Source organism: Typopeltis vanoorti, chromosome 24, assembly GCF_054136105.1.
Source record: "Typopeltis vanoorti isolate ZY-2024b chromosome 24, IOZ_Tvanoo_1.0, whole genome shotgun sequence".
NCBI classification, from domain to species: Eukaryota; Metazoa; Arthropoda; class Arachnida; order Uropygi; family Thelyphonidae; genus Typopeltis; species Typopeltis vanoorti.
Window position 1 is genome coordinate 59,551,956 of NC_143572.1, and position 14,939 is coordinate 59,566,894.

At 33.6% G+C, this 14,939-nt stretch overlaps 1 protein-coding gene across 3 annotated transcripts in view; it reads left to right on the top strand.

Moving 5' to 3' along the window:
- The first annotated feature begins 92 nt into the window (after positions 1-92).
- Positions 93-14,939, top strand: part of SCCRO (defective in cullin neddylation 1 domain containing SCCRO) — a 126,072-nt gene continuing 111,225 nt past the window's right edge. For 2 of the 3 annotated variants that reach the window (XR_016550422.1, XR_016550421.1), the window contains exons 1-4: positions 93-317; positions 430-643; positions 13,087-13,255; positions 14,438-14,568. Coding sequence is in view for 1 of the 3 variants with exons in the window: in XM_090413651.1 (XP_090269777.1) it covers positions 315-317; positions 430-643; positions 13,087-13,255; positions 14,438-14,568 (517 nt within the window). In the remaining 2 variants the exon portion in view is untranslated. The remainder of the gene's footprint in view (positions 318-429; positions 644-13,086; positions 13,256-14,437; positions 14,569-14,939) is intronic. The other variant, XM_090413651.1, reaches the window with a different exon arrangement.

Consider the following 14,939-nt stretch of genomic DNA (forward strand, 5'->3'; position numbering starts at 1 on the left):
GACAAATACCGAAATCGATTTCTAAATGATTCGAGTGCCCTCTCGTAAGCAAATGTGAAAACGTTTTATAAAAATTTTATTCAACCGCTTCGTGCGGTATACTAATACTTGACGCGATGCATTTTATTTTAGGTTTACAATTTGGAAGCGAAATCTTTATTGAACGAACAAATAACTAATTATCACTATTTCTTAAGATCATCTATTACTTTTTTTACTTTAAAGATTGAAACTTCAGTCAGCTGATTCGCTGTGCGCATGCTCCTTGGCCGTCCGACAGTTGAGAAAGCTTAGTAGGGGTAACTGAGTTGACGATGGTAAGAAAAGTTTCATCTTTTATTGACCGTTTAACAATTTTATAATAATTTTTGATTTATTTTCAAAATGGAGAAGCAGTTTCCTTATGATACAATATTTTATTTCTTCTAGCATAAGCTGAAAACTTCTCAAAAGGAGAAAGTTAAACAGTTTATCGCTTTCACGCAAACGGGTGAAAAGACCGCAATATATTGTCTTGCTCAACATGACTGGAAATTGGACGTCGCATCAGATAACTATTTTCAAAATCCAGAACTGTACTACAAAGAGCAAAAGGTTTCAGTCGACAAAAAGAAACTGGAGCATCTGTATAATAAATACCGAGGTGGGTAAAATCACCTGAAATTGTATGCATTGTTATTTATTTAAGTAAATCTTAAGCCTAATATTCAAGTATTGTCATCTGCCCAAATTTTTTACGACTGGCATTCAAGGACAGAAAACTTTACTTTCAGCATATTTTTATAAAAGATGAATAATAATATCTCGAAATATACACCCCTAGAGTATCGGTATTTGTAGTTTGTCTGTTTTCAGTAGTAGCACAAAAGTTTATCTGATTTAAATTAATAATTATGGAACCAGTAATTCTCTGGGATATATATATAATATTTTTCAGATAATATAAATTTTGTGAAATTTTCTTTTAGAAGTTATAGACTTCACCTATAATTCAGAAGTTCACATAACAGCATTGGCACTGTGTTACTTTTCGATTTGCGTTGATTATTTAAAAGGCTAAATAAATAAACACCTATCTAATAATTAGTCCAAATTAGATACAAAGTTATTTATCTGGGGGAGAGGGGAGGAAGTATATAGTAATCAGTGATTGTTTCATTGGGCTCTGCAATGCTTTTTTATGCTGTTATAATTTTAAATCATAACTTAAAGTAATAAAGTTTTTCATATATGTATTTAGCTGCATCAGTAGTTGGCCTTTTTGTTATCATTATAATTAAATTATAAAGTAACAGTTATGTCACCTAAGAACTCCTTGACACTCAGCCTGCTTTAAAGTTATTGGACAACCAGTGGTACCCATGGCAGCAGTTCCCAAACCCTTTTAATAAGATATTTTTATAGTGGATCCCTAAGGCTATATTATTTTAGTGAGTCTGAAATATCATTAAATGTTTGTTTCATCTACTAACAGGACTTGATTGTTTGTTAAGGTTATCATGATACCCCAAAAAAGACCAAAAACTGCTGTGTCTAACAATAAAATAATATCTATGTATAGTAATAAATTTCAATACCATGAAAATAATTTATTTCACATATCAACTAAGCCAGAATCATTTGAGCCAGTCATATGATTTTCTTTTTGTTATAGTCAGTTCATTGGCCAACACAAGAGCCTTAATAGATTATTTTCTTAAACTAAAAATTTCAATTTTTAGTTTCAGAAATTTGTGGAAAATACTTGAGATTTTCTTTGAATTTTTTTTTTTTTCTTAATTGCTAGGTTCAGTCCAGTGTCTGTAACTGAGTTGGTTTTGATGATGCCCTTTAGTTGAAAAGACCTGGGATCAAATCTTATTCTAGGGTGCAAAGCATATTTATCAGGACTTTTCAGTTGAAAGTGAGTTAGCCAGTTGCATATAAAGGTGGCAGGTTGTTCATCCCCAGAAAAACACAAACCAGCTAGAACACATGCAGTTTACAAATATAGGATACTACAGAAATAAGGATTAACTACTCTGTTCCAACAGATCTGGTTTCGAAAGCCTGCGTTATCAATGCAGAAGCATAAATCAAAGGGAGGTTCAATCTGGTCACTCAGTGACAGTATTGAGCAGGACAGCAGTCACTTGTGAAATAGGCAGCCACATCCATCTCTCCACCAACACATGCTCTCTTTATTTGCAAATTTGAAGACACTCAAATAGATGTGATTATCCTTTTGGTATGAAAACTTCTAGCTATGGATATAAATATAGACTCTATAATCTGAGGAAATGCTGAAACAAGTATATCCAAGTATGGATAAAAAGTTGTAAATGGTAATTTATTCACATTTTCAGTTTTTTTAGTTCTGGATGATTATCATTACTTGATGTCGTAATTATTACGTGATTAGTTATATGTATGCATGTGTTTAAGGGGCAAGAAGGATGCATCTCCATTGCCTAGGCACCTTCCCATCTCATTTCCTCTTATAGCATGGTAATTTAATTAACGTTTGAATATGCAGTCATTAGATCAAGTTTTTGATATTGTTGTTCTAAGCTCTGTATATCCAACTGTAATTCTTCTTTCCACCTCTCATCAACTCCTATATTCATGGTGCTTATTGTAAGCACATAATTTGCTGTGTTCTCGGGCCAGTTTGTGGGATGAAAAATACAAGTTATATGTTAGGGGAAAACGTTTCCACTCCACATGAGACTGGCTGACTCCTTTTCAGTTGAAAAAGTTCTTTTTATTTTAGAGAAATATTCCTGAACAATGAGAATTGAATCTGGATCTTTCTCAACCAAAAAACATGTCATATCTTCCTTTAAACTATACTCTGATGGCACCACAATATCTCTTAAATACCATATAAACGACTAATGTAAAAATAAACTTTTGATTTTTGGAATTTTTATCCAGCATATTAAGTTTAGATTTAAATTTATTTTAGAACTAAATCTAAACTTATGTAGTATCATCGTAGTATCCTGGCACACCCTTTCACTGTACATATCAGGAATTTGAGGATATTGTAGATACAAGACAATCATTTATAACTGGATTAACAATGTAGATATGAAATCATGAATACAGCACTTAAGCAATGTCATGTTATGATCAGCTGTTATAGATCAATCTCCTTTGCATATCAGAAATGCATTGGATTTTAAAAAATGAGCATGTTGTATCCACAGATATTATTATCTGACCTCCATGCATTCAAAGGACTCATCACAGGAGGTCTATACTCTCTCATGCCAAAAGATTGAGTTCCTGCATGGAACCCACTTGCAGTTTCTGCACTCACCACACTTTCAGATAATCCATTCCACTCACCAATCACTCTCCATGAAAAAAACCTGCCTCTCACTCCCTTGCCCACATCCTCCTTATACAGCTTCTATGGATGGCCTCTAGTTCTACCCTATGAAATATCTTCTTCTCATTAATCTGGTAACAACGCTCATCAACGTATATGTCACAATCATATCTCCTCATCTTCTATTCATAAGACTCCGTAAGTTGCATTCCCTCAATTTCTCCTCATATCTGACATTCCATTGACCTGACACTAGCTTGGTAAACCTCCAATACATCCTCCTGAAAACCAGATGACCAAGCCTGTGCACAGTAGTCCATACATGGCCTGATCAAAGCCTTATACAGGAGAACCATAACCTCTTTGCTTCTGCATGTCAATGTCCTCCTCATTATTGCCATAATCTGTTGGGCTGTTCTTACAATTTTAGTAATGTTACAGAAACTTCAAGTCTCTGTCCACCATCATTCCAAGATCTATCTCCTCCACCTCCTTCAAAATTTCTCCATTAATTGTATACTCTGCATCCCATCTTGCACTTTGCACATTTAACTGATGGCTTCAATCATTTGTCCATTCACATAGTTTATTCAGATCCTCTTGTAAGGCCACAATGTCTAACCTACTTCACATAATCATTCCCAACTTTGCATTGGTGAACAGCTGCATACCTTCATCTCATTAGTCTGGATGTTATTTCATTACATCCAAAACGTTGTACGTTTTAATGCTAATTATGTATAAAGACTGTGTATGTTCATAGTCTTTTAACCCTCAATGTTTAGTGTTTTTTCTTTTATAATGTCACCTGAAGAAAGCTGTTACAGGCCGAAACTAGTAGTGTGTTTATATTAAAACCTTTTTAATTAAATCTCGGTTCTAGTCATTCAATTTTTTTCATAAAACTATATATATATATATATATATATATATATATATATATATATATATATATATATATATTTTTTTTTTTTAAATATAAATCCCATCATGGGACGTAGAGTTAGATACTCGAATTGGCTTAGCAAGCTAAATATTGCGAGAGCTTGGACGTTTGGTAGTATTGAAGCAGGAGTTAAGCCAGAAGACAAAGCTGGCTGTCTTCAATACAGTCTATGTCCCCATCCTCACCTATGGTCATGAGAGTTGGGTAATGACCGAAAGAATGCGGACACGAATCCAAACGGCTGAAATGAGGTTCTTTTGAGGCGTTGTGGGGCCGACAAGACTCGACAGAGTCAGAAGCTCTGCAATTCGGGGAACCCTCAATACTCAACCGCTGCTCTCCATGTTGAGAGATCACAGTTACGTTGGTACAGGCACCTGGTCAGAATGCTACAAGAGAGGCTCCCTCAGCAGGCCCTCTTTGCCAAGCCAGAGGGTGGAAGGCCAAGTACTCGCTGGATAGATTATATCCAAAACCTTGGGTGGACACATTTGGGAATCCCATCAGAACACCTGAGCTTGGTGGCAGAGGATCGTGACCATTGGAAGTTCCTCTTGCAGCTGTTGCCCCCACAACCCAATTAGGAAAGGTGGGCCTTGAAGATGTATGTATGTATAAATCCCATCCATGAAAGGTTGTAAACCTTTTGGATATTTAGTAGAAATGTACAAAGTTCTACTAAATTCAAAGTTAATCAGTCAACTTTATTTTTTTATTAATGAAAAATCTCATGCTACAAATTATCATTATTATTGAATGAAGTTTTTTACTGATGAATGTTTCCACCCAGTCACCATTAACATGATTATGTTGGAACTACTTACATTTTCTATATGTAAAGTTATGGAATTTTATATGTATATATATAAAAGCAAGTTTGAAATATTAAAATTACAGGGAGATTCTAAGAATAGGATGGGTACAGAAAGTCGCAAATGAAGAGTCTATGAAGAAACCAAAGGAAAATCTAATGCAGAAGATTATAAAACAGAAGCTGCAATTATTGGGACACATCTGCAGAACGAGTGAGGACTGGAAGATAAAGACATTCATGCTTGGTATTATGGATGGTGTAAACAGAAGAGGTAGACCATACAGAGAATGGATAGATGACATAAAGGACTGGTGTGGAATGGGCATATGTCCAGTGCAGTGTTGCAGTTTTGCAACACTGCACTGGACAAAGAAAGGTAGAAGAAAATAGTGAAGGAGGCATCGGACACCAACAGGCAGTGAGCCCATGGTGGTGGTGGTGAAGTTTGAAATACAGTTAACCCTTGAACAATGCGGGAGCTAGGAGCACTGAACACTCGATAAAGATTCATCCATTGATAATGAAGTAATATGATTGCTTCATGGTAGCCTAGCCTATACACTAACGAATGAATCATTATAAAATTTTTATTTCATGCTAATTACTTAATTTAACTAATTAATAGTTGCTTTTGTGCAGTTATGGTTTAATATTGCATCTTTACGTTTGTTTATATTTCTCTCGACTGCAAATGGTGCCATTTATGATCTGTAAGTGTTTGTGTGCACAAGTTTTGATAAATTTTAACTTTTTATAATAGATTTGTGCATATTTTATGCATTCATGACATGCTTAACTTTTTTTCTTAATTTTTTTCAATATCTAGGCTATGCGGTTCGTCTGAGAGTTTTTTAAATTGTTGCAAATGTCAAAAAAATTTTCCAATATATTTATTTAAAAGAAAATTACTTATAAGTGGATCTGCACAGTTCAAACTTGTGTTCTTCAAGGGTCAACTCAGCTGTATTTGTAAGAGTTAAGTTAGTTTATATAGGTAAGCACAGATTTGGCTATACCAAGTTTTGTTGGTTTATAATCCTTTCTTTTAGTGTTATGCGGTGATCAGCATTCATTTTTGAAATTATGTATTCTACAACCGTATTAAAATAGCTCTTTTTATTATCCCAACGTTTCGACGTTTTTTTTTTTTTTTTAATCAAAAATAACAATTGTAATAATAGAAATAGGACATCACTCTTACTGGAAGGAAAACCATATGTAAGCAAGAATGTTTATTCATGTAATCATAAATTAAATCTAGCTTGATGTAATTATTATTATTTTTTCACTAGAGGACATGCCAGTGAGTAGCATGTGATCAAATCATTGTTTCTCTACCTTACGGTTTGAAATGTAACGCAGCTTGTCTTGTATATTTATGTATGCTCCAGATGAAGATCGAAATGTCGAGATAATAAAAATAGTTATTTTAACATGGTTGTAGAATCCATAATTTCAAAAATGAATGTTTGTTAGTTTATAGTTCATATACTTAATATCATCAGTGTGCTTATGGGTCCAGTGCCCATTGGTGTCTGGTGCTTTTTTCACTATTCTTTGTAATTTCTCTCTATCCATTGCCAAATGACTCAAATCTTGCAAACTCTTTCCACACCACTTCCTCAAATCATCTACCCACTCTCATCTTCTGTCTCTTATACCAAACATCAAAGTTTTGATCTTCCTATTGTTATCCATCCTGCAGATATGTTCATATAGCTTAATTTTTTTTGCATTAGATTCTCTTTGTCATTGACTTTTTTATACCATTCATTTGTTACATTTTGTACCCAATCATCTCACAGCCATAGAGAGTAATTGTGAATATTTGTTACTAGCAGTCTCGGGTTTATGGCAGGGCTCACTGATTTACTTTTCCACATCTTGTTCATTGCCTGTAGGTTTACTTTTGCTTTTGTTATCAGAGCTATTATCCCTTTTTTTTGTAATGTTAATTGACTGCCTTATAAACACAGTTATGCATGTGTGTGTGTGTGTGTGTGTATATATATATATATATATATATATATATATATATATACACACACACACACATATATACACACACTGTAGTCTCCCCTTATCCACGGTTTCAGTTATCGAAATTATGAAAGTTTCATAAATTGACCTGAGAGCTTACAAGAATACAATCCTTGGCATCCCCGAGTTGTCTTAGCTACTCGGGGATGCCAAGGATTGCATTTTAAATTTTTAAAATTTTTTTTTAAAAAAATTAAAAATTAAAAATTTTAAATATATTTTGTTTTTGCTGTGTTCAGTTAACACAAATGTAATAAGGTATAATTTTTGCTGTATCATTATAATATGTCTATGTATTAGACAAACTAAAAGATAGGTTGAAAAAAAATGCCAGTTGCCTTATAAAATTCTAAATGTTGTACCTAGTGTTTCTCAATTTTTTTACTGTAAATTTTAACCTTTTTCCATAAAACACATGCTTGGATATTTCATTATAGACAAAACACTGATCAGTCAAAGTGATATATTCACAAGAGATCAGATCATCAAATAGGATAAAAAAAAAAAAGTGGGAAGAAGAAGTACAGTAGACATCTGCTGTCATCTCATGATCCACAGTTGTAACTATTGTCATTGTCTGAAATAGTGTGAGTTCTGCAGTTGATTTTCTTCAGTTGCAAAATTAAAAACCAGAGTTCTTGAGTTAAAAAACCTGCTGGTCTGTGCCAGTGATTGACTTACTTGGGAACCTAGAAACAATTCCTATAGTTGGCATCTAGAATGGATGTAAACAACATTTCCACAGGCTACTCAGACACCCTTTAAATAGATAAATCTGCTAATGCCTATTTCCCAAAAGGAGTATCTGAGGCTCTTTTAGCCCTAACTCTTTAAAATATCAATGGTCAGTCAGTGTCCAAAAAAACAATAAAAAATATTTTAAAAATCCTTAGTCCATCCACATTACTAATTTACTATAGATTTACAACCTTTTATGGGCAGGAGTCATATATAAAAAAAAAAAGTTAATGATGTTTTAGAAAAGTAAGAGCTGGTCAAACTTGATAGGAATGAAATATTGTTGCATTAACATAATCTTTGGTATATCTATTTGAAGGTATTCACCAGAATTTTTTTTAAATTACAAACTGAATTTTTTGAAGAAAATTAGTAGACATGCATTTATTATTTGATGAAACCTCTAAATCAGTGATTTGCAATTGCTTGACTGCAAGAACTGATATGAGGGGTATTGTTTGCCCTAAACAGTCTCCCTCAAAACTTGCCAAATTTAAAAATGATGTTTAATTATCAGATTCATATTTTTTTAGTAGATTGTTATTTCCAATTTTATTGAATGGGCAAGGAAATTCAAACAGTAGTCTAAGAAAAAAATGCCTACTTCATTCTGAAAAATGAAACATCCATAAAGAAATGCGTATAATGATTTTAGTCTACTTTCATTAACACTTATAGTAAAAGATAATGTGGGGAGGGTTATGCAGTAAGTCACAAATATTTCTTACTAACTTACCAGATTGTCATATGATTTGTCCTAAACTATAAAATAGTCCAGGATTTAATCTATCATTCCAAGGCCACGATCTGAATAACCAGGTTTCACTTTCTGGCTATCAGCTATCAGCTAACGCCTTTTTATTCCCGTATATACGGGAGTAGGCGAGGCCATTTAGCCCTATCTAACTTTTGGAGACTGAGTGGGCAGTTCAATCTCCACTGGTACCCAATCAGAGACAGATGGCCCAAGGCTATCACTAATTAAGCGGTACGCAGTGAAGAGAGACTGCTCAAATGTGCCGCCATCTCGTGGTCTCTAACCCTAACACAATATATTTTAATGTCTGAAATAATGTGGGTTCTACGGTCGATTTTCTTGAGTTTACAGGACGAAAAACCCGAGTTTCCGGGAGGAAAAACCTGCTTGCCCGTGCCAGAGATCGACTAACTCGGGAACCGGTCGAAAAAAGGCTTAGAAAAATTTCCTCTAGTCGCCGACTAGACTCGAAACCAAGACTTCCTTCGTGCGGCCTAGCGCGATGGTGTGCAAACGCCACATCCACTGAGCTACACAGGCTCCCACTTTCTGGCTTGAAAGTTATATAAATATATTTACCCAAAATAAATATTCTTCAGCTTGACTTCATGTATAACTGTTATTGATTTCATGATTATTAATAATTACACACACAAAATATCAGATTATATTTTATTAATAAAAATAATATAAATATACAATATTATAATATTAGTAAGTATTAATATATCATGGAATCACGATGAGTGAAAAAGGTACTTTTTTTTTTTAATCACATTTGAAAGATGGGGGGGGGAAGCTGTTATCACTCAGAAATTGGGAAGAAAATCATTAAAATTGTGTAAAGTCAAAGTATAAAAGAAGTGTTTATTGCATAAACAAAATGATTCATGTTGAAAAGTGAATATGGATAATTATTAAGAACAAAAGTAACTAAGTGCAAAATAGATTAAAGACAGAATGAAACTTTACTTGGATGGCTAGTAGATTGTAGAAAATTTGATATGTAGCACACTGAGTGTGAATAGAGCTGCTTATATTATGGATTTTTGAGAAAAATGAACAATCGTGGATGCCTGTTAATTGAATAATATCTATAGAAGTACTTGTAACAAAGATATGAAGTAGAGATAACTGTATAATTATTGTTATTATTATTATTACATACTCACCTGAAGACAATCACAAACATCCATGCCCATGGTAGGATTCAAACCTGCGGCCTGTTGGTTGGAAAGCGGATACACTAACCACTCAGCCAGCACAGTCATGTACGACATGACTGTACAAACAGAATTAGAGACTCCCTTTATCTGTGATTACGTTCACTAACAAAACACTCACATCAGACACTAGCAACTTTATTTCACTCATTCATTACTCTCCAAGCAAAAAATCTAGTCCTGATGCTCTTACTAACCAAACCCATAGTCATTTTCCAGTGTTCGCCTCTTGTTCTGCCACTTGTAGCCTTTTGTTGAAAATTTCCTTTACATCAGTCCTGTAAAAGTTAGTAACTTCAATATTTCTATCATATTCTGTCTTTTTTCACCCATCTTCTGCAAACCTTCAATTAGGAAGCATTCCACAACCCACTCACCATTTTGATCACTTGTCTCTGTATTCTCTCCACCATTTCATCTCCAAGAAACCCAGATGATGAGATGTGCACAGCAATCCATACGTGACGGTATCAGAGGCATATATAAATAATTACTGCTGTATAAGATTAGGAATAATGACTTTCTTATCTTTACTTGTGTTTGTGTGTGTGTGTTCTTATTTTTCAGTAACTAATTAATCCTGTAAGCTGCTATGACAAATTTTGCAGTGTGCTCTCTGAACTTTCCATCAGCACCCTCAAATCTGTAGCTTCATTAATTTCTTGGTGTACAGTTCTAGTAGTGTTGCAGTACACAGCTGTAATCTTTTCATCCTAGTATAACTTTGTATATCTTTATACTTTGTCCATCTTTGTATAACTTTATACTTTTCCATGTTAAACTGGTACTATGCCCATTTTTAGTATAAAACGTGAAAAAATGTGAACTAGAGACTTAGCAGCAAGCATGCAATTTGTACATTATCATTAATGTACAAATTAAATATCAGTGGTCCAAGCACAGGGCCCTGCAACAGAGTGCTGTAGGGCTCTGTGCTTTGACCTGTCTTCTCTGGATTCTGCTCCTTCACAATGAGTCTGACTCCATGGAGGTCAAATGTTAATAATACAAAAATTTGGTATTTGTCCACCAGCCATCCTTATGTCCATGTCACTAGCTGCATTCTGTCAAATACCTTTGCAAAATCTCTCAGCACCATAATTGTTGCCATTCCTTTTATCAAGCATAACTGTTGCTCTATAAGAAGTGAGTGAATTACTAAGGCATGACTAACCCACACTTCACAAAGCTATACTATCCCCCATAGGGTATCATATTCTTATCTATGTATTGACGAATTTTGTCTTTGACCTACTTCTCCGGTATTTTTACCAACGTTTCTGAGATACTGATTAGTCTATAATTTGCTCCCTCCTTTATGCAACAGAACTGTTTTACTCTCCTTCCACCGCATTGGGACTTGAACAAAACTGAGAATTAAATGCTCATGTCTGAGGTAGTACCATTTCCTTCACATATTCTTGTATTATGCTTGCTGATACCCTTTCTATCCTATGGCAGTATTTGCAGTGAGATTCTGTAATATCATCAGTACTTCCAGTTAATCAACCTCTATTTCCACATTAGTTTGTCACCTTCCTACCATCAGTACTCAATATTATCCTTCAGTATTCATTTTTCATTTTACTCACCACATAGCAAACAAACTCTTTGTGATTTCTTTTTGCTTGTTAGTTAATTTCCTCATAATCTGATTTGCCTTGTACTGGTTGTGAGTTCCATCATCTTTTTCCTTATATACCCTCCACTTTTTTGCAGATCCAGCTTAAAGGTACTACTCATCCATCTAACTATTTGTTTCACTTTCTTACCATTGGGTATACAGTCAGATATTGCTTCCTTCAGACATCCCTTGGCCATCTTTCATGCACTGCTAACATCTTTACCTTTCAGATTCTTATGCCATGGCACTACTTCAAGCTGTATCCTAAGCATTTCATAATCACCTGCTAGTTCCACATATATCCTTTTTTCAACTGAAAATTCCATGTTTTGCAACTTCTTAATTCAAACGTGCATGATCACTCTCTGCCACTGAGAGGCAATATGTCTACAGTCTCCATATCTAGCACTCAGACCTCAAGTCCCCTGCATCACATACTGTTCCAAGTAATTTTCATAGTAGGTGATTCCGTTTCCTTCCCTCCATCTGATCATTCTGCCTTCCGATCCATGTCCCCATAGTTGGAAATCCTCCATATTAATTACTTAGTTGTGCTTATTTTACTAATTGTCAGTCCGTATCATCTGCATCTCCTGGCCCAAACAATCAACTAAATGTGTATTTTATCTCATTGATCTCGAACTAACATCAGTTTGCATCTGCATTACCTTCCACATCTGTCTTGAAGATTATCTTCTACTCCTTTTGGCTATAATTCTATCATTAGCAGTTCTCTTCTCCCATGCTATTCCTTTTGTCATCCCTGGAAATAGCATACCTATCACATTCTATTCATGTAACTGCATCATCATCTGTCAACAAAGTCTTGCTAATGCTTATAACTTTTGGTGAGGATGTGCCAACCAGTGACAAACTTTCCTCTTATTCCTGATAATTCTGGCATTAGTATACATAAGCTGCAGTATCTTTTTACGTCTACAATTACCTTTTACACCTTGTTTTAATTATTCCATTCAATTTCTTTATCTGAGAGACTAGATTCTGCAATTTTTGGTCATTCTAGACACCTAACTCTAAACCCATTTAAGCACAGTCTAATTCATCAGCCTTGTATATGTTCTTCTATCCATAAAATACAGTCCATAGATCTACAAACTGCACACCATTCCTTTTGCACAAACCTACGCGTTGCCTTATTTGCAATCATTGTCCTCTACTTCAACTCATCTGTTTCGTATTGTAGCACCTAAATCATATTTTTTTTTATTCTTCCAGTAAAATCAGAACTTACAACTTCTCAGAGAGCAGGTACTCAATTTAATCTGCAGCTTTAGGCTAGCACTGCTTCAGCTTAAATTTTGTGTGTGTGTGTGGGGGGGGGATGTTATCACTCAGAACACCAGCCATTTTCCTTAAATACTCTAAATGTTTCTTTATTTCAGAAGAAAGCAAGCCATTTCCATGATTTTTTCTTGAATATATTTGTCCTTTAGAGAATGTTTTTATTAAAAATAGCTTGAAATAAAAGGGGAGGAAATTATTTAAACTTATTAGATATCATCTTGACATCATAAATTTAACTTAAATGTTTATTTTTCTAAATCTTTCTTTCTTATAGATTTCATGTTATTGATATAGGTTTCTGTTTTCATTAATATTTACTCTAGATCCTCAAGAACCAGAGAAAATTACTGCAGATGGTATTATGAGATTTTTAGAAGATTTAAACTTAACTCCAGAGAGTAAATTAGTATTGATAATAGCATGGAAATTCAAGGCAGCAACTCAGTGTGAATTTACAAAAGAAGAATTCATGGTTGGGATGACAGAATTTGGGTAGGTAAAGTAGTATTGTATCATTTGAAGAAAAATTACAAGTGGAAGGAATAGAATAAAAATTGGTTTATATTTCATATTGGGATTTATGAAACAAATGAAAAAAGTTCAAATTTATGGCTATAAGCTTTCTTTCCCTCTGAAATGAAACTTAACTATCAACATAGTTTTTTGCAAATGAAAGCAATGGCTTTACAAATTATGAATTTTTATATGATATGAAAAACTTGATAAGAATTACTTAAATAAAAGAGCCAATAGGCTTCACTTTGGTGATGTAACATTATTTAAATTAAGATGATATTAAATCCCACATTATTTCAAAGCCGAATAGGAAACTCAAAGATCGGGATCAAAGAGTTTCATGCCGAATATAGTAAACTATAAAAGTTTTGGTGGATTATAGTGTAAGCTAAAGCACGCAGTTCAACACTAGGGCAACTCGTTGTAAAAGTGGGTAAAGTTCTGATCACTATTCTTAGTATTACCCATAATGTAAAACACATCTCCTAGGAAATGTATGATATTATATATTATGGTGGAAGGTCACTACCCAGACTGGTTTCAACCTTTATTGAGGTCTCATCAGTGAGTAAGTAGACCAGGTAATACTGACGTTATAGCGAAAAGAACTTATGTACTTTGCTGTATGAGTTGTCAAAAGGTGCACCATAAATTACTTAAATAAAAGAGCCAATAGATTTCATTTCGGAGATGTAACATTATTTAAATTAAGGGGATATTAAATCCCACATTATTTCAAAGCCGAATAAGAATTACCTGGTTTATATTTTTTTTATTTTTGGTTTTATAATTTACTATATTCGGCATGAAACTCTTTGATTCCGATCTTTGAGTTTCTTATTTGGCTTTGAAATAATGTAGGATTTAATATCCCCTTGATAAGAATGTTATTTTCATTGGCAGTTTGAAGATGTCAATCCTTGAGCTTTATATATACCATATATTAAAATATAACAATGAAAACTAGCATTTTATACATAATGGTATGCCAAAAAAGATTGTTAATGAGTAGTTCTGTATGTCCAATGCATACATGTGTATATTCCTCAATTCATTATGCATAATGCCCTGTGTTATTTTGACAATGGAGATAAAAGGACTAAATGCTTTGTCTTTAATCTTAGAGTAATTAATTAATGAAAATTAATTTGTTTATAGATCTGATTCTGTTGAAAAGTTAAAAGCCAAGCTTCCAACTCTTGAAACAGAGTTAAGGGATCCAATTAAATTTAAAGACTTCTATAATTTTACTTTTAATTATGCCAAAAATCCTGGTCAAAAAGGACTTGGTAAGTATAAGTATCTTTAATTTCTTTAGAAGATTTAATGGTTTGTGTTTAAACCATTTTATTTTTAAAACACAAAAAGCATTCCCATACTGATATAAATTTGAGAGCCTTTTGTTTACATAAATGTTTTAACATATTCTATAACAACTCTTCAAAATTAGTACATACTATTTACACCTTTTATAATATAATGTGAATCAATATAACACTAGGGATAGTTTCTTATTAAAATATGATTCATTATAAAAATCATGACTGATTTTTATTGGATAGCTTGAATTTTCTAATGATGAAAACAAACATTTAATGATATAATTCTTAATTTTTTAATAATTAATAAGATAACTATGGGTCTGATAGTGGTGTTACAA